General features: G+C 44.1%; 1 protein-coding gene and 1 non-coding gene across 4 annotated transcripts in view; one reads left to right on the top strand and one right to left on the bottom strand.

The window, feature by feature from the left end:
* Positions 1–20,108, top strand: part of SUSD6 (sushi domain containing 6) — a 96,024-nt gene that overhangs the window by 23,950 nt on the left and 51,966 nt on the right. For 2 of the 3 annotated variants that reach the window (XM_026519646.4, XM_057318734.1), the window contains exon 2: positions 19,906–20,106. In XM_026519646.4, coding sequence (XP_026375431.2) covers positions 19,986–20,106 — 121 coding nt within the window. In that variant the 5' untranslated portion in view covers positions 19,906–19,985. Of the gene's footprint in view, positions 1–19,170; positions 19,627–19,905; positions 20,107–20,108 lie in introns of those variants that run through there. The other variant, XM_026519648.4, reaches the window with a different exon arrangement.
* LOC113270426 (U6 spliceosomal RNA) lies at positions 8,371–8,477 on the bottom strand. The gene has a single exon (XR_003321837.1). It is a non-coding gene; the product is annotated as a U6 spliceosomal RNA (small nuclear RNA).

Below are 20,108 nucleotides of genomic sequence, written 5' to 3'. Positions count from 1 at the left end.
CCACTGGGTCTGAGGGAGCTCAGTGGTTGGATTCTGACTGGGAGATATTTAAGGGAACTCTGCTTAAGTGAAGAGGTAGGAGAACTGAGTTCTGGTTCAGCCACTAGCAAGCCATGTCCTGGGGTAAGTCATAGCCCCTTTCTGGACCTCAGTTCCCCTCCTAAAATGGATAGATGGGACTTTACAAGATGACCCCAAGACCCCAGATTCCTTTAGACAGTAGTGTGTTAGGATCCCCACACAGACCCATGAGCCTGCTCCTGGTCAGGGTGACCAGAGGCTGAAACGGCAGGAAAACTTGCACTTTCCGGTTTTCTTTTGCCTCCGTGCTTTTGCATTTGGTGCTCTTCTCCCTGGAATGCCCCTTCTTATAGTCAGTATCAGTTTAGACCACTGCTTGCCCCCGTACTAGTGGGGGGCCCCTCCTCTGTGCTGCCATATCACTCTGTGTTCGGCGCTTATCCCACTGTGTTAATGTCTGTTTCCTTGTGCTTCCTGAGGACAGTGTCTGCTGTCACCACTGTACCCCCAGTTGGCCCGTGGAGTGCCTGGAATGTGGTATGTACATGCAAATGTTGAATGATTAAATGACCCCTCCTGGGCCAACACACCCACCTCTCTCAGGGAGCTGTTCTTGGTTTTCCCCACCTTACCCAGCCCTCTTTCTGATGAGTTGTATGTGGGTGCAGGAGAACCTTGAATAATGCGGAGAGTTGTTTTCAAGGTTCATCTCAGTGTGGTGAAGCATTGAGTGATGTTGCTACTCTGTCCTGGGGGGTACCCTTTCTAGGTGTTGCTTTGACCTGGGATGGATCTGGACTTTGCCCTGCTCTTCCCCATCTGCTGCCCTGGGGAGGGAGGGGCAGGCCAGGCACAGGCATATTGCTGTCGCTGCCAGCTGCCTGGGGCTGGGCCATCTGCTGCTGGTGACAGTGGGTAGGGTGAGGGGTGAGCATCCACCTAATCTCCTTCACTGCGCAGTCCAGCCGCCTTTCTCCCCACATTTTGTCTTCTGTTCTAATGCTATCTTTTGCCACTCTTCATTGAGGTCTTGCTTTTGTTCCAGCTGCTGCCCCCCACCACTCTGCTAGGAGAACCCTTGCTGTGTTTTTGTTTACTCTGTGTGTGTGCTGTGCCCTTTAGCCCAAGCCCCCAAGAATCTTTATGTAACATAAGACAGCAGCAGCAAAAAGAAAAAGGCAAAAAAAGCAAAAACAAACTTTAGAAATGAAACCTTGGACCCCTGTTGGTCTCTGTTCAGATGTAAATGATGAGACTCTTCCCATCAGAGTTTGTACCTTTGGGTTCACCACCCCATTTTCTATCCCTCCTCCCAGGGACTCTTTGAACAGCAGGGGTGGGCTGAGTCACTTAAAAAAGCTCTTAATTTTGCTTGTATTTTAAGCTCTTTCTGGCCTTGTGTGGACATAGGAAAGAGGCAAGGGGAAAGTAACCTGTCCCTATCACTCTTGATGACTCTGGGTTTGAAGGTTTTGAAGTGTGTGTGTGTGTGTGTGTGTGTGTGTGTGTGTGTACATGTGTACAAGCTGTGCCAGGAGGTGGGATTAGGGGGAAATGTAGACAGAGTCTTAAAGTCATCTTTACCAAGTGAAGAGGTGACAGCGCAGAGAACAGAAGGGCAGCATTCCCTAAGCTAGGACTTCTTAAACTTTAACAAGTATAGGGATTACCTGCGGAATTTTATTACAATGCAGATTATGATTCAGGAGATCAGGGATGGAAGCTGAGATTCCACGCAAGTTTGTAATAAGCTCCCAGCTGATTGCCAGTGCTGCCATTCAATGACCCATAGTTTGAATAGTAAGCCTCTCTCCTCCTCCTCCTAACACTGATTAAAAAGATTGACTTGGATAGGGCAGGAGGGAGGCTAGTAAAGCACTTTCATATTTTATTTTATTTTATTTTATTTTATTTTATTTTATTTTATTTTATTTTATTTTATTTTATTTATTTTATTTATTTTATTTTATTTTATTTTATTTTATTTTTTTTTTAAAGATTTTATTTATCTACTTGACAGAGACAGCCAGCGAGAGAGGGAACACAGCAGGGGGAGTGGGAGAGGAAGAAGCAGGCTCACAACGGAGGAGCCTGATGTGGGACTCGATCCCGGTACGCCGGGATCACGCCCTGAGCCGAAGGCAGACGCCTTAACGACTGCGCTACCCAGGCGCCCCCACTTTCATATTTTAAACCTGAGGGCCTGGGCTGGCCTTTCAGCCAGTATTTACAGAGCCCTTTCCCACGTTCCTTCCTTGTGCCTGAGTTCCTGGCTTCTCTGGAGCTCCCCTTGGCCCAGTTTGGTTTCCACAATATAAGAACCTCTGCCCTTCAGAGGGTGGGTGTGGATACTCACAGTAAGACTGGATCTTTTCCTCTCTTTGGCTTATTGTAAGTAGATAAGGCCAAACCTCGCGTTGCAAATAGAACTTTTAGAACTGGAAGAACTCTTAAATTGTCTTTTCCAATCCCTGTATTTTACTGAGGAGGAAACGGGCCCAGAAAAGTTTTGTCACATATTCAGAATTAGCTAGTGGCAGAGCTGGAGTTAAAAGCCAGATGTCTGAACTCCTAAGTTCCTCTCTCTGAGGGACTCTAAGTTCAAGTTAGGCACTGTGGGAGGACCAGGGTTGTTCTGGGGATAGGTGTTAGGACAAGAGGCTTTCTGGTGTTGTGAGGGATTTTACACCACATGCGCCACCAAGGTAGGTCTGGCATCTGCTGTAGCGCAGCGTTCGTTCACGTATGCCAGGGTTCTCAGCGGCAGCACTGTTGACATTTGGGGTCAAGTAATTCTTCCTTACAAATTCTTTGCTTTCTTTAATTCTTTGTGAAACATCATAGGCCGTTTAGTGGCCTTCCTGGCCTCTACCAACTAGATGTCGGTAGCATTCCGTCCCCCGAAGTTATAACAACCAGAAATGCCTCTAGACGTTGTCAGATACCCTGGGAGGGGACTAAAATTGCCCCCAGTTTAGAGCCTCTAGTTCAGGAAACAAGTATTTTGGGGTGGAGGGTCCCTTTTGGGCACCTATGTTGGGGTTTTGTGTGTGTGTGTGTGTGTGTGTTGTTTTGTTTTGTTTTTTAGTGTATGTTGGTCTCTGGGTTACAAAGAAAGCAAAAGCAGATGGCGCCCCAGCCTTCCTGGTCACATACAGTTTAGTGTACAGTTTAGTGGGGAGACCAGACCAGCCAATGCATGGGACAGATAAATTGCCATCTTAACGGTCCTTCCAGGATGCAGAGCTGCAGGCTGGACTCTAAAGAATGTGGTGCCAGCCCAGGGTACTTAATGAGGAGATGTTACTGCCCTGGGCTGGATTGCAGAGCTAAGAATTGAGTAACTCTCATTCATATCTTTAGTTACTCTTACCTACTTCTGCGCAAGCAGCGCTCTTCCATTCTGAAAAAACTTTTCATCTGAATCTGTAGAGGCCAGTCAGGCAGCTTAACCAGCAAATATGTATACTTGAAGGCAGGGAGTCTACTCAGGCCTGACGCTGGTAAGACTCATTCCTTAATGAGATTTACTTTTTATTTCTAACTTGATTTTCTTTTGCTATGGGGTGAATCTTCTGACAGACCTTTCTTGTCTGTACAAGAGACAAGAGTCTACAGACTCTAATGTTCTGAATACAAAGGTATAAAACATGGTTAAGTGTCTCTCTGTGTGAACCTAAGAAAGGGTCTTTAACTCTTTTCATTCTTCATAGGATACTGTACTTATAAATATTTTTAAGGACACTGAGCACCTCCTCTCTCCATCTTATGCTTCCACAAGCCTCCATGAAAAATGTTACCTCAGAGCACAAAAAGTATTAGTGATGGGAGCTTCATAGTTCTTGTCAATTTTTCCTTAGCCGGTGCCACACTGTCGTTTTTCCCAGTACTTTCATCGTGATGCTCCATTGCCTCCTGGGCTGCATTGTTTCTAATAAACCTGCTGTAATCCTTTGCTCTTTTGAATGCAGTCTCTCCCCCCCCCCACACCTGCTGTGGCTGCTTTAAATATTTTCTCTATCACTCGTTTTCAGCATTTTGACTATGGTGTGCCTTGTGTTTTCTTTTTGTTCTTGGGGTTTGATGAGCTCGGATCTGTGGATTTATAGTTTTCGTCAAATTTGGAAAATTTTCTGCCATTATTTCTTGAAATTTTTTTGTGTGTGTGTCTACCTGCCCCACCCGCAATACATGCAACACACACACACACACACACACACACATTGTATGTGTGTATGTAATATATCTACATATGTGTATGTTAGGCTGCTTGATAGTGTCCCACTGCTGACTGATGTTCTGTGTATATCATTTTGTATAGTTTTTGCTGTGTTTTCGAGTTCATGAATTTCTTCTTCTACAGTGTCTGATCTTTTAATCCTATCCTACATATTTTTCCTTAAGATATTTGTATTTTTCCATCTACAAGTTCAATTTGGGTCTTTATTATCTCTTCACTTCTTTCCTCATCATGCCTATGCCTTCCTCTTCTCTCTTGAACACATGGAGTATATTTATAATAGAGATTTTAACGTCCTTGTCATTAATTCTGTCATTGAGTCAATTTTACACCTGTTTCTATTGTTTTATTATTCTTCTAGTTATGGTCATATTTTTCTGCCTCTTTGCATTACTGTTAATTTTTTTTTATTTGAAACTAGATATAGTGAGTTTTATTTTTCTGGGTGCTGAAACTTTTTGTATTGCTCTTAGTACTTTTGGGCTTTGTTCTAGGAAGCAATTCAGTTACTTGGAATTTGTTCGATCCTTTCATTCCAAGGCTTATTTTCTCGCTTTGTTAGGGTGGATCCAAAACAGCCTTTAGTCTAGGGCTGGGATGGTCCCATTCTAAGGCCAAATCCTTCTGAAGATTGCATCTGATGCCCTGTGTATTAGGAGATTTTTCCACTTTGGCCAATGGGAACATGAGTATTTCTGGCTCTGTGTGAACTCTGGGGGTTATGCCACCTACTTCTTTCCGTTCATTCTTTCTCCAGGATTGCTAATTTCCTCACACATATGCACAGACGAGTACTCAGCCAAAGGCTCAAGGGGATCTCTCTACAGATCTCTGGGGCTTTTTTCTCTTTGTGGCTTTTTTCTCTTTGTGGCCTCTTCTTTTCAGTTATTTTGCCCTGTAAATTCTGGCCATGTTGGTCTCCCCAAATTCCCAGCTCTGTCTCTTTGACTCAGTGAGATTGTTCAACTCTTTCAGATTTCTCCTCTCTACTCTGTGTCCTGGTGGTAGGGCACTAGTAGGGTTCACTGCATTTCTTTCCCTTTATTCAAGGATCACTGCCCTATGCTGCCTATTGTTGAGTGTCTGAAAACTATTATTTCATATATTATATTTGGCTTTCTGGTAGTTTAAGGAGAGAGAATAAATCTAGTCCCTGTTATTCCATCATGACTGGAGGTAGAAGTCCCTCAGATTGTCACCTTACACCAACTTTTAACCTTGGATGTCTTTTTCCTCTTGTGTTCACTTGTTGAAAAATGTATCCATTGAGACAGATTTTGAGAATTCAACCAGATTCAGATCACGTCAGTTTGCCACAAATTTATTGGATACCTATGTCCAAAAGAATGATTCAGTATCATGCTATACATGGTATGATCTGTAATTTTACCTGTATTTTAATGCTGCACTTTATAGCAGAATGCTGGGTGTGTGCTTCCAGGTGTTATCCTGACATGAGCACACACATATACACACACTTTGAGTCTCTTCCTTGCATCTCCGGACCATGTTCCCATTTTACCTGGGCAGCTAACTGAACTGATAGGCACAATGGATGAACAAAGAGCAGGGGACCAGCTGCCTGTGCATGAGTTAGGTCCAGATAGCCTTGTGTGGGGAAGAGAGGGGCGTTAACTCTATGTGCAGTAGCCCTTCTACCTTACCTAGTCTGACTCTGTGCCGGATACTATAGTAAACTCTTCAAATATGTGTGAATCATGGACTCTCTGAAATTTTACGAAACAGGTATTGTTACCCCCATGGTATATGTGACAAAACAGAGGCTCATAGCAGTTAAAACAGTACACCTGGGACCTGTAAGAAACAAGAGGCAGAATTAGGATTTGAAGTCCCTTTTGTGTAACTCTAAAACTCACATTGAGGGGCGCCTGGGTGGCACAGCGGTTGAGCGTCTGCCTTCGGCTCAGGGCGTGATCCCGGATCCCTGGGATCGAGCCCCACATCAGGCTCCTCCACTATGAGCCTGCTTCTTCCTCTCCCACTCCCCCTGCTTGTGTTTCCTCTCTCACTGGCTGTCTCTATCTCTGTCAAATAAATAAAATCTTTAAAAAAAAATAAAAATAAAAAATAAAACTCACATTGAATGATCCTGTAAGTAACAGTTTCATTTCCCTCTCTGGGCTCCAGCTTACTTCCATCTTTTCTCTTCAGCATTTTGGCTATATATCACCCATGTGTTTTCACTTTCTACCTCGTATTGTGGTTATTTTTATATGTGTCTTATCTCCCTCAGTAGACTGTAATCTCTTGTAGGGCATATGCTTTTCTCCATCTTTGTACCTTTCATGGAATCTAGAATATGTAGGTGCCCAATATAGGTGTTGAATGAAGTCAGTAAGTTCCTTAAGAAAGATATTTGTGAGAAATGAGTCCAGATGCTTTATCTGGAGGGAAATACCAGATTCCCTCATTAATTTATGATGTTTCTTTCTCATCTGCTGTGTTTATCCTAACCCCTCTTAACATCTTCCAGGATGTAACCTGGACTTTATGAAGTTCTTTATTTGGTACCTCTGCCTGAACTTTGGCTAATTTGAGGTTATTATTATTATTATTATTTTTAAAGATTTTATTTATTTATTCGACAGAGATAGAGACAGCCAGCGAGAGAGGGAACACAAGCAGGGGGAGTGGGAGAGGAAGAAGCAGGCTCATAGAGGAGGAGCCTGATGTGGGGCTCGATCCCATAACGCCGGGATCACGCCCTGAGCCGAAGGCAGACGCTTAACCGCTGTGCCACTCAGGCGCCCCTGAGGTTATTTTTAGAGTGTGTGTTTGGAGATTTAAGGGAATATCTGTTGTGAATTACATTCCTTTCTTCTCAGGTCCTGATTTAGAGCCCCACATCTGGAGAACCAGAAGTATGACTGGAGCTAGAACTGGAACTTGTAGGCCTCGGTGGAGGGTATAGGTGGAAGCAGGGGCGTGGGACTAATCAAAGGGGAAGGAACAATAGGCAAGTTCCTGTTTCTTGCTTTTGCTTGGGGCCTCACAGTCCAACCTTGACAGCTTACAGGAAGTTTGGGTAATTTGTGAGGGAGAGGACAGGAAGAGTCATGGTTTGGTTATAGATTCAGAGGCTTCTTGGAATTTACGCAAGATGGAGGAGAACAGTTAGAGCCAGGAGACAGTGTCTTGTTTGGCTTAAGTGCATACCTGATTGGGGCTGTTGCTGTTAAGCTTCAGGAGATAGAGGTAAAGAACATGCTCCTAGAATCCGGAGCCTGAACCAGAACCTCAGGGAAAAATACTCAGGTTAGGCATTTCAGTAGAAAGGAGGAAAATGGCAGGAAGTGGGACCATATTTATGGAGAATCTTAAGGCCTGAGAGACATGAGGAAAGGTCACTTCTGGCCCTGCTACTAGATTGACTGTTTTTTCCCACTCATGAATCTTACAGATGTAGGAGTTTTGGGGTAGGGGTGATGGGATGGAGAGGGTTTTTTGTTGCTATTGAACATTAAGGAAGGAGGCAGCTCTTTGATATTCATCCCCAGCTTCTCCCTAGCTTTGGCCAACCACAGCATGTGGGAGTGTCAGTTCAGAGAGAACTCTCCAAGCTATCTGGGCAATTCAGGAATCTCAACTAAAATCCTTGGGTTAACTGAGAAGGCACAGCTTATAAGATACAAATTCCTTCTAGCCACCCTCCAGTCTTTTTTCTCCCTTCTTTTCCAACCCCTCTCCCCCAATAGTTTCGCCTTTATTGTGTCCACTTTCTCACTTTGAATTCATGTTAAGATCAATATGGTCTACCCTCATCACTCAAATGAAACTGCTCTTGATCAGGTCATTAATGGTCTTATGACCAGAGCAGTCTTCATCTTACCGGACCTTCACTGCCAACTCCCCCTACATCCTCCTTCACTGTCTCTGTCCCTCCCTTAACATCCATGATGCACAGGGCCTGGTTTCCTCGTACTTTTTGGAGTGTCTTTCATGGGCTGTCCTTCCTTGGTATGCTCCTTTAAAAAGTTATTGCTCTTCCCAGGATTCTGTCCTTGACTTTCTTCTCTTCTCACTCTACTCTAAGGTGAGTCCATCTATTATGCATGGTTTCAACCACTCACTTACAGGCTGCTAACTCCAAGCTCAAAGTGCTCTGCAGAATTTCATACTCATTTCTTATGCAGGGGTCATGCTAATCTTCTCTGGATTGTTCCAATTTTAGTATATGTGCTGCTGAAGTGAGCACCATACTCATTTCTAATTTGCCTGCTAGACCTTTCTACCTGAATATCCTTGAAGTAACTACAATTTAGCATGTCCAAGAATAACCTGAACTCAGTTGATTACATTCTTCACTAAAATCTGCTTGTCTACCTGTGTTCTTTCTCTCCTTTGGTAGCTTTCACCATTCACCCTGTCACTTAGGCCAAAAACCTCAGTGCCACCCTCTTTTGTTTTCACTCATCCCATCCTGTAAGTTTTCGGCATCTTCTACAGCATTTGGCACATAATGGACATCAAAAAGGAAAAGTTTATTAATTTCATCTGAATTTAATTATAGTTTAGCTAGCACTTTGGCTTTGATAAAGTTGAATACCTATGGTTACACTGTAATTTTAGGGAAGGGCATTTGACTTAGCCACGTTCATATTATATTAAGGACAAGGCACTTTTTTATTTAAAACAGGAACACTTTGTGGAGGGATTAGTCATTATTAGAAATGAATGGATTGGGGGCGCCTGGGTGGCTCAGTTGGTTGGGTATCTGCCTTCCGCTCAGGTCATGACCCCAGGATCCTGGGATTGAGCCCCGCATCAGGCTCCTTGCTCAGTGGGGAGCCTGCTTCTCCCTCTGCCTGCTGTTCCCCCTGCTTGTGCAGTCTCTCTCTCTCTCAAATAAATAAATAAAATCTTTAAAGGAAAAGTATTGGATTGGCCACTGTGCTATCTTTTGGGGCTGCTTTAAGGAGCTGCTGACATTAAAGAAGAGGTGGGTGAAGTCAGATCATGTCAGCCAGAGGGCCTTGTCCTTGGTGTTCATGGGAGTAGATACACAGTGTGTCATGGGTGAGCTTGCCACATGCTGGGTTTAATGCAGGAATAGGGAAGATGTTTCCATTGGGGAGGGAAGTATGGCCCTTTTTATTCACTGATGGATTTTCTAATTGTATCCTAGTGTTTGTAACATAAATGCTGAGGAGGTGTTTGTAACTGTCATGTTTTGCCAAGTTTATATTCCTTCCTTTCTGTCTAGCCCCTAAAAAAAAAAGAGGTGGTGACTTAAAATCATAGGATTTTAGAGCCAGAGAAGTTCTTCAGGTAGTGGTCATCTACTTCAACCCTTACATATTGAGAAAATAATGATAATAATAATGATAGGTGGTAATAATTCAAATACCTACCATGTTCGATGACTCACCAAGCGCCAGGTATTATGTTAAGTGCTTTATATGCATTTCCTGGTATAATACTTACCCATGAGGTAGCTATTATTAGTGCTATTTTATAGATAAGGAGGAAACCGAGGTCCAGAATGATTGGGTAACTGCACTGGAGTTAGGTATGCTGCAGCAGCTATTGTGCAGAAAGATGAATTATCTTGCTTGCTCAAGGTCAAGTTTTCCAGTTAGAGGCAGGACATGAGGAGAATCCAGATCTCCTGACCCTGAACTCAGCATATATTTTTGTTTTGAGCTGAGAATTCATTCTTTGTGGTCATTTGTGTCTCATTTCTTGCTCAATCCCTTTTAATTTTAGTGAAATTGAATGAAGTAGAGGAAAGGGCGGTTTAGAGTTGGGGTTTTGGTGAGTTTTTTAAAGTTTATTTTTAAATAGGCAGCCTTCCCAGACTGACTGGGAATGTAGCAGAAGGCCTGAGAACCAGGAAGTGACACAGACCTGTTTATACCATCCCATTTGGGGGCCTTTGGGAAGCCATCCACAGAGATGGTAAAAAGTAAACATAACTGCATCAGCCAGTTCTCCTGGGTTTGCTATTTTTGACCCAGAGGAGGTGTTTCCTGCACAGCTATGAGTACTTTGGAAACCAAAACCTAGCACCTAAATATCTTGATTGAAGGTATATAGATATTTATTTCTCTTTACCAGACACAGCATTCAGTGGGGCCTGGCAGACAAAATTACCATTTTTTTCGGTCTCTTTCTCTCTGCCGTCCTTTTGGTGAATTGCTTTTCTCCATTTCTTTTTCTCTCTTTATAATTAGCTCTATGCATGCAAATCTGTCCTGAGAGCTCACTAGGTATGTGCATGATTTTCAAGGTCCAGTTCAACCTTTCTCTTTCACCTCCTGCTAGCCCCACTGAGAAGTCTTTGTTCCTATTTCCTCTGCATTCTCATAGCACTTAAAAAACAAAACAAAACCCACACAACCCTTTTATTGGACCCTTGTAACACTTTCACAGTGTTATACAGATAAACATATTATTCCTCTCACGTCGATTGTGAACTCCTTGAGGGTAAGGAATTCATGTCTGTGCCGCACTTCATCTCTGTGATCACCCAAGCCTTGCACTGAAGACAGCCGGTAAATATTTGCTGAATTGCAGTATAGTCACCGCAAACACAGAGCTCTAAGAAGTCAGATTTAGCAAATCAGCTTCCCAGACTTGATTTGCCCAGTGGGTATTGAAGCCTGCTCCACTCAGCTCTGATGGGAACCAAGCAGAGGGGTGTGATGATACACAGATATATCTCTGGGGTCTAGGAACCAATTATAGCCCTTTCTGCCAAGCACGTTTTTTGCTACCTGGCCAAAACTTAAGGATTTATGCCCCTTTCCTCTCCTGTTTTATGTCTGTTGCGACTTTGCTTTCTTGTTTCCTATACAAATTATGTTTTTTGGGTTTATCTCTTTCCCCCCTTCAGTGAACAAGTAAATTTTGAGCACTTTGGGGCGTAGAAAGAGGCAGAATTGGTGGTCTCTGCAGGGATTTACTACCTGTAGTAAATGTAGCATGCAACAGTTAAGTAACTGAGCAGGCCCTAGGGAGGGATATGACTGGCTGTCCCATTCATGGTCCAGGCAGTAACTCTCTTTGGGTTCAGAAGGGCCTTCCATGCTTGTGGGCTGAATTGATGAGTTTTCTTAGAAGAGATGCAACTAAACTTGACCTTGTATTTGGAAAACAAAAGAGCAGGAAGCCCTTTGCAGTAGAAAAGCAGGAGAATAGATTTCGGCCCCTTGGATTTCATTTACCTGTAAAATGGGGGTAATGGCACCTCTTTAATGAGGTAATGAGTGTGTGTGTGTGTGTGTACACATATATGTAACAAACACGTAAGTTCTGTGCCTCGTCCTTCCCTACAACATGTTCGGACTAGAAAACCTCCCAGGTCCCCCTGAACACAAATACTACCTTAGTATAGTCACATACATAATTATTTAATGTGGGGGGAGGGAATGCTAAGTTGCTTAAAAAATATATTTTTAGCATGTCATGGGGGAGAACCTTGGAAGTTCACTTGTTTAACCCGTTGGCTGTTCTTTCACTTTAACTGTTTTGAGCTTAGTCTCAGGGCATATGTTTCCATCCCTGCAGAAACAGTGCCGTTTGGGAATCCAGCGGGCACTCAATTTATAGGCTTTTAGAGAAGGAAGGGGTCTTAGCCAACATTAATTTGAGTGCCCACTGTCCCATACACCGTCCTGCATCCTTCACGTTTATCTCATTTCCACCTCACAACAATCCAATGAAGTGTGGGTATTGTGTATCCAGTTTATAGATGGGAACTGAAAATAATTTGCCCTAGACTACCCAGCTAATAATATCCAAGCAGAGCATAGATTCTGGCCCAGTCTGCTAGAATCTTTCCACGATCCCAGCCTCCCTGAGAAACGTTTAGTTGAACTGTTTCATTTTACTGATGAGGAAACAGAGGCATAGGGAGGCAGTGTGATTTGTCCTAGTTCAGCCCATCAGTATTGGTGAAGCTGGGACTAGAGAAGAAGTGGTTTCCTGCCTTCAGGGTCGGAAATTTACGGCCTGAGCCAAGTTCCTGCTCACAGCCAGTCTGCCTTCATTCTTCTTTTTTTCTGTCCTGTTTTGAGTCTGTGTTGTTTTGTTCTTGTCTGTCCTCTCTTGCGTCTTTGCTCCTTCTCTCTGGGCCCTTACAGCTCTGCAGTGATCTGTGCATACACGCACCCGCGCGCGCACACACACGCACAGAGGCTGGGGTTTTTTTTGTTAGACGTTTGTTATTTTTGGAAAACACTGTAGGAACACTGTGTACGGATGGCCCATACAAACGTGCTGATGGATTGATTAAGCTCTAAATGGGAAAGTGGAGTTTCCTGAGTTTGCTGCAATGCAGAGGGAGATGGATGCTGAGATGGGTCTTGGGAGATGAGGGGGGAGAGGACTGCTCATGCAGAACAAAGAGGATGGATTTAACATTTCTTCCTTCCAGTTAGAACTTTTGTTGACTTATGTTTTCAGAGGAAATATTTCTCGGCCCCTCCTATTCCCTAGAAGACATTCCAGAGTCTTTAGAACTGAAAGGGCATTTGGGGATCATCCAGGCCCACCCCCTGAAGACCAGGGAGAATAATTGACTTGCCTGAAGTCAGTCCACTGTTGGTTGGTGGAGCTGGGACTAACCGCTGTCTTGTGCGTTTAGGTCCATGGCTGCAGTCATCCTGCTGTTAGGTTCTAGAAGAGATGTTGGAGACTGTTAAAAAGAGGCTTAGGGATGGGGTGGGGGTGGGGGTGTGTCTGCTGGTGTCCCTGCTGTCTGAAGCCTGAGGATATGGTAGGGGTAAAGTGTGACAACAGAACGATGTGGAGAGCAGTTCTGGGGAAACCAGACAAAGATACAAAGAATATCAAAGCGGGGGCGCCTGGGTGGCACAGCGGTTAAGCGTCTGCCTTCGGCTCAGGGCGTGATCCCGGCGTACTGGGATCGAGTCCCACATCGGGCTCCTCCGCTGGGAGCCTGCTTCTTCCTCTCCCACTCCCGCTGCTTGTGTTCCCTCTCTCACTGACTGTCTCTATCTCTGTCGAATAAATAAATAAAATCTTAAAAAAAAAAAAAGAATATCAAAGCAATTAAAAAATAAAAAACAAACCTCTAACACCTACCGTACTCTGGCTTACGTGGCTTACGGGGAAAGCTGAGGGTTATTTTGGGATATCTAGGAGGTGAATTTTTTTTTTTTAAGATTTTATTTATTTATTTGACAGAGAGACAGCCAGCGAGAGAGAGAACACAAGCAGGGGGAGTGGGAGATGAAGAAGCAGGCTCCCAGCGTGGAGCATGGAGCCTGATGTGGGGCTCAATCCCAGGACCCTGGGATCATGCCCTGAGCCCAAGGCAGACGCTTAATAACTGAGCCACCCACGCGCCCCTAGGAGGTGAATTTTAACGGAAGTTTGATTTTGTGTCTTTTGGGCTTTGGAGCTGGAGATAAAAAGGAAATGGGTAAGGTAACATTCTGGTTGTCAAGGATCTCCAAGTCCAGTAGAAGACGACTTTGTGCCTGTTGAAGCCTTCACATGTTAGTGGCACAAAAGAAAGGGGGAAGATATAGAGGTTAACAAGATTGGAAAGAGTCACAGGGGGAGAAAAAAGGAAACTGAGGACATCTAGAAGTAACTTCATTTTTTCATTTTGGAGGGAAGAGTGGAAGGCATTAAGATCTGATTAATGTTTAGATGTCTTTTGCTGCTGTGGCCCAGCTGTTTCAGGGTAAGTAGGAGGGAATTGGAGGAGATATAGAGGGAAGAAAGGGAGCAGTAAGGGAGGCCTTCTTGGCCTGTTGGCCACTTCTCTTATCACACCCTCTGGGGGACTTCGGACTTCACAGAGTTAGGACTTCTTATCTTTACACTCGGAAAGGTAATTAACTGGTTAAATTCTGGTCGCATTTCACAAACTGTTCTTTGTCTTGCCCCATCACATAGCAGCATTGGGGTTGGTGAAGGTGGATAATCATAGGAACAGACTTTCTCATTCTAGACTCTCCACTACCACCATCCCCTTTCTGGACTAGGTCTGAGGCAAGAAAAGGATTTATGTTGGTTTTACCCATCCAGTTCCCTCTCTTAACTAATGGAGAGATGGGTCATGGTTTCGGAAATAATCTGTCCTGAAAATTACACGTAGACTGAGGCAGATCTCATAGAACTGTAGAAAAACCCATTTTGTACCTGGGAGTCAAGTTTGACAGAGTCAGGACTCTTGTCTCCACAGAGGAGAGCTCAGTAGAGTGTAACATGACCCTGCTACTGCAGCAGGACCATGATATTCTCCACAGGGGCAGGCCCCAAGGCAACCAGGCTCATGGGCTGAGGAGATCTGGCCCTGAGCTCTCTCAGGGGCAGGGTGCTCTGCCTGTGTCGTGGCTGGCCCCACCTGCTGCTGCTGCTGCTGCTTCCCTAGGCTGTGAGCCATTTTTGAAGGTGACTCCCAGGATACCTTTAATCTTTTCAGGCTCTTTGATTAACCTGGAAGCATCTGTGGCAACAATAAGCAAGCAAACCATGTGGATTTTGGGCTTGTGTTACAGGTTGCCCTTTACTCCAGAAGCCTGTCATGTTTTCATCATTATTTTTATGAGCAGTTTCTCAGGTAGCCCTCTGCTGTCTTGGGTCCTAGGCCGAAACTGTAGATAGAAGGACCCGAATCGTACCAGTTTACAGAGCTGTCCTTTGTATTTTGTTCTTTTTGAGCCTCACTAGAGAGTGTGGAGATAGTTCAAGCAACAGCCCCATTTTGTAGATAAGGTTACAGAGGCAGAGGTGAGGTAAGTGGCTTCCCCAAAATCAGAGCAGTGGATCCTCATAGAGGATTATTCTGAAAGGAAATGAGTGTTCATGACGTTCAGCAGAGCACAGTCACCCAGCTCTTAATGTTCTGAGTTCACAGAAGTGGGAGAGACCAGATACTGACCTTGAGGGCCTGGTTCATGGGGTCTCTCTTAACACATGCTATTGGGGCAGCAGCACCAGTCCTGAAGATGGAATATCAGAAGGATGAATGTAAATTTTCCATGACTCCTCCTCACCCTGTATTTTAGAGGGGAAAGCAGGCTGTTGGAGGAAGAGATGTATTATATGCAGAGAAGCTTGGATGTTGTGGAGAATTCTCTGTCTGAGAGAGACCTTCGAGGCTTTTTTTAGATGTGGAAATGGAAGCCAGGGAGCCTTCGTGACCAGCCAGCTGTTTGGTGGCAGAGAGGGGACTGACTTGCAGCCCCAGACCCTTTTCTCTCGTCTTACCTCTAAGTTTAAATGTTACTTGCCTTGTGAGCTGGATGAGTGCCAGCTTTGAACATGAGACTTAGTTCCAGGCTCCTCTTCCCCCCCTCCCCGCTCCTCTTTAATAATTTTTTTCTAAAAATGTGTGTGGTAAAATACACATAAAATGAAATCGATCATCTTGACCAGTTTTAAGTGTGCCGCTTAGTGGCATTAAGTGCATTCACATTGTTGTACGACCATCACCACTATCTGTCCATCTCCAGAACTCTTCATCGGGCAAAACTGAAACCCTGTATTCATTAAACACTAACTTCCTATTCCTTCCTTCCCCAGCCCCTGACAACCAGCATCTACTTTCTTTCTGGGAGAGAAAGGTACCAAAGGAACACTCAAGTGAAATGGATCCTTCTCCTCCTCCTTCAAGTTTTTGTCTATGTGTTTCTCTAGGGGTAACGAATATCTAGTTAATTTGTTCTGATGTGGTTTTCTTTTCACTTGGTCTAAAGTCACAATTAAAGGACAGGTTTTATTTTATTTTATTTTTTACGTTCTGTGTTCAAAGCAGATCCCTTCTTAAAATGATGAGATGTATATAGGTGACCCTTTCTACACAGTAGCTGGGTTCTCCCATTCTGAGCAATACCCTGGGGTTGTAGAGCTTCCCTTTTCTCTGTATTACTTCTGAAGCACTAACTTGGGGCCTAGCCTTGCATGTAAACACTTCACTGACTGCCCTCTATTCATCTTTTTTCTTTGCAGAGCTGCCATCGTCATTACTCCCATCTGTTCTGTGCTTGATCAGGTCTTAGGCTTCGTGGTGGAATTGGTCCTTTGGCCCAGGTAGCTGCTTAAGCAGTAAGGGAGGAGTCAGTTGTTTCTTTAAAACTGGAGCTCGTATGTGTGCATTTTCTTCCTAATACTGTACTGGCTCCTTCCCACAGTATTCATGAGTTTGGCAAGTTCCCTGCCTGTCAGGTGCCAGGCCCTGCCTTTTCTGTTAAGTAATTCACAGTCCCTGCCTTCAAGGAACGTTAAATCTGGTGAGGTGAGACAGATAAACATGTAGATGTATTAACCTGTTAGAGGTGTAGTCATAGCAGGGTGCTCAAGACACTTCGGGAGTAAGAAGGGGCTTAGTCCTACTGAAGGTGGGCATGGTGTGAAGTGTTTATTTGAATGTCAGTCAGTTTGTTGAGGGAGGAGACAAGTGGCTGCAAGAAAACCTTACTACATTAATTTTATTTTCCATTTTATCTATTTGAATAGGTAATACATGCACAAGGTACAAGGCTCAAGGAGATTAAAGGGGAATACATACAGTGAAAAATGAGTTATTTTCCTGTTAATCACTCACTTCTCCTCCCTGAAGGCAGTTGTTAGTTACCGATTTCTTGTGCATCATTCCAGAGAGAGATTTTGTGGGCAGACAGGTGTGTGTATGTGTATCCCCTTTAAAAATACATGCGTATTCATAAATGGTTTTCTTCATGTGCTAATTTTGGAAGTCATTCCATACATGAGTACAGACTGACCTGCCTAGTTCTTTTCAAACCAGTGCATAGTATTCCATTACATGTGTGCATGACAACTTGTTTAACTCGTCTCACTTCAGTCTTTTGCCAGCACAAAGGGTGCAGTGACTATCTTGCATCTGCATCATTGCTCATGTGATTTTTGAGGACAGGTTGTAAAAGCAGAACTGATAGGTTGGAGAATGTGTGCATTTTGGGGACAGATGTTGTCAAATTGCCCTCAAAAAAGCTCCACATTAATTATAAAATACTAAATTTAAGATCCTTTACCACTGGGTAATCACCCCCCCGCACCCCCCACCTTCAGAATCCTTGCCAGAGTGATCTTCCTAAATGAATTTGGTCTTGTAACTTCTCTGTTTATAATCCTGTAAGCTCTGCATAGTTTTCGTGGTAAAGTTTAAATTCCTTAGCCTAGCCCTTAACTCTGCCTCTGCCAAGAGTGCTGTGCTCCCATTGTTCTCTTCCACTTGTATTTGGTACCTTCTTTTTTTCCTTCTTTTTCACTGAACATACACACTAGCAGTCAGCATCATCTCTTCCCAGTAGTCTGTCCTGATTACCTTCACTTGTGTACAGAACATCTAAGCACCACTCTGATTCAGCCTCATTCATTCACTACAGAAATATTTGTTGTGCACGTGCCGTGATGTGGCACAACCAGGTATTATTCTCAGCGATCCACTGGTTGTTGCCTTGAGGGGATGATGACTGTCTGGTAGAGCTACCTGCTGTGAATGAATCCAAAATGGCAGCACCAAAGGGCCTATTGCCAACTGGGCATATTCTTTAACCTCTTCTGACCTTGGTTTTGGCATCTATTGAATTGAGGAGGTGAAGCTTGATGACCTCTAATGTCTTTTTTTTTTTTTTTTTAATGATTTTTTATTATATTATGTTAGTCACCATACAGTACATCCCCGGTTTCCGATGTAAGGCTCGATGATTCATTAGTTGTGTATAACACCCAGTGCACCATGCAATACGTGCCCTCCTTACTACCCATCACCGGATGACCTCTAATGTCTTATTAAGTTCAGGCCCTATTAATAATTACAACAGCAATAGCAGGCAGTGTTTACTGAGGACTTGCAAAGTGCCAGGCACTGCCAAGTGTTTTATCTGATCCTAATCGTTACATCAAACCTATGAAGACATATGGTTACTGTTCCCATTTTACAGATGAGGAAGTGGAAGCTAAGAGAATGATTTGGTCACATGGTCATAATAGAGGAAACAAGATTTGAATTTTGGCATTCTAACTCTTGTGTTCTTAGCCAGGTAAATGCATACACATTCCACGTATTTACACACACACAGTTTTGTGTACTGTTTTGGGTCACTTACAGACTCTACCCTTAGACCTCTTTATGAACCACCCCTTTTCTGCAGCTTTATTTTTTTTTGTTTTTTTTAAAAGATTTTATTTATTTATTCGACAGAGATAGAGACAGCCGGCGAGAGAGGGAACACAAGCAGGGGGAGTGGGAGAGGAAGAAGCAGGCTCATAGCGGAGGAGCCCGATGTGGGGCTAGATCCCGCAACGCCGGGATCACGCCCCGAGCCGAAGGCAGACGCTTAACCACTGTGCCACCCAGGCGCCCCTTTTCTGCAGCTTTAAAGACTCAAGTTGGAGCCTGGGTAAAAGATGTGGACAGAAGACTGCTATAGTCACAGCTGTATGGGGGTAGTCAGTAAGGTTAGCTCTGTTCTTGAACCCCTGGCTCATGCTCATTGAAGACCTTCATAGCTGCTTTTCCTTCATACTGAGACAACTCATGTTGCTGTTTGCAGTAACTCTCTTTAGGGAATGTAGGCCTGAGTCAAGGCTTCAGACATAGATGGGAGGCAGGGCTGATTAATATCCCTGGCAGAATCTCAGGGGCATCCTTTATTAGGGTTGTAGATGGCAGGCTCCCTTATCTATTTACATAAAGCGAAGGAGGTGTGTATATGGAGTTTAAAAAGGGAGTGTAATCTTATTATTTGGAATACCTGTTATAAACAAGGATAAATGAAATCAAATGAGTTAACTAAAATATAATAATCGGCCTATATCAAAATGTATCTTCAACTCAGCTGCTTTTTTGAAGGCATGTAGAAAATAATCCCTAAAAGTCTTGACCTCTGATTTTTTTTTTTTTTTTTAAAGACTCTGGTTCCTAGTTTGAAGTCATAGTCTAACCTGGGGGGGGGGCTTAACAATTACAATCCGTCCTCCCCCTAGTCGTTGTCAGGTACAGCCAACAAGTGTGGCCTCTGGGGTCACAGGTATGTTGGGTGAGCCTGGATTAATTGGCCCATTTTTGAGATTCATGGCTGTGGAGTCAGCGTCAGATCCTCAGGGGCTCATCCAGCCTCTGGCAGTTGAGCAAGCCTAGCCATGGGCCTTTGGCTCCCGCTGCTGCATTCCTTCTCTAGGCGGTGTATTTCTCCCTTTAAGACATGTGTTCTCTATTTTTTTTTTTCTTTCGGTTGGTTGAACTCGCTCTGAGTCCAAGTGGCAAAGGCAAAGCCTGACTCAGGGGTGTAGCACTCTGTGTCAACAGCTGCCTCTTTCCTCCTGTCTTCTGGAGGCTTGGAGGCGGTAGGGCAGAGCCGGGGCAGTTTCTGAAAGCTCCGCAGTGCCTGACAGATCTCCAGGTGAGACTGTGCTTGTCTCCCTGTCCTCTTGCAAGGATCTGGCTCCTGGATGTGGACGCTGATGGCAGCTTGCTGCAGGCCTCGGCATTTCCCCAGATACGCGTGGAAAAGCCACTTACATGCCTGTCCTTTCTTGGCAGCAGGAATTCACTTACTAGAATTCTTTCAACTTTGTATGTGATTATAGCTTCCTTACCAAAGTGCCTACCTGCAAGTAACTTATCGCTGAAGTTTTCACTTAATGTCTTTGTTTTTTGTTGTTTTGTGTTTTTTTTATAGGTGAATCTACCCGTGGCTGACTTTAGAATTCTTCTGGCTTTTAAATTTTTTCTTTTTAAAATAACTTGGACGGATAAAAGATGTGCCATGGCAGGATAGCACCAAAGAGCACCTCAGCGTTGGCCGTGGCCTCCGCGGGACATGGAATGTTCCTTCCGCTGGTGATCCTTAGCACCCTCCTTGGAGACGGACTTGCCTCAGGT

The sequence above is a fragment of the Ursus arctos genome, unplaced genomic scaffold (genome assembly GCF_023065955.2).
Source record: "Ursus arctos isolate Adak ecotype North America unplaced genomic scaffold, UrsArc2.0 scaffold_25, whole genome shotgun sequence".
NCBI classification, from domain to species: domain Eukaryota; kingdom Metazoa; phylum Chordata; class Mammalia; order Carnivora; family Ursidae; genus Ursus; species Ursus arctos.
The sequence above is the reverse complement of the archived record's forward strand: the minus strand, read 5'-3'. Positions and strand labels throughout refer to the sequence as shown.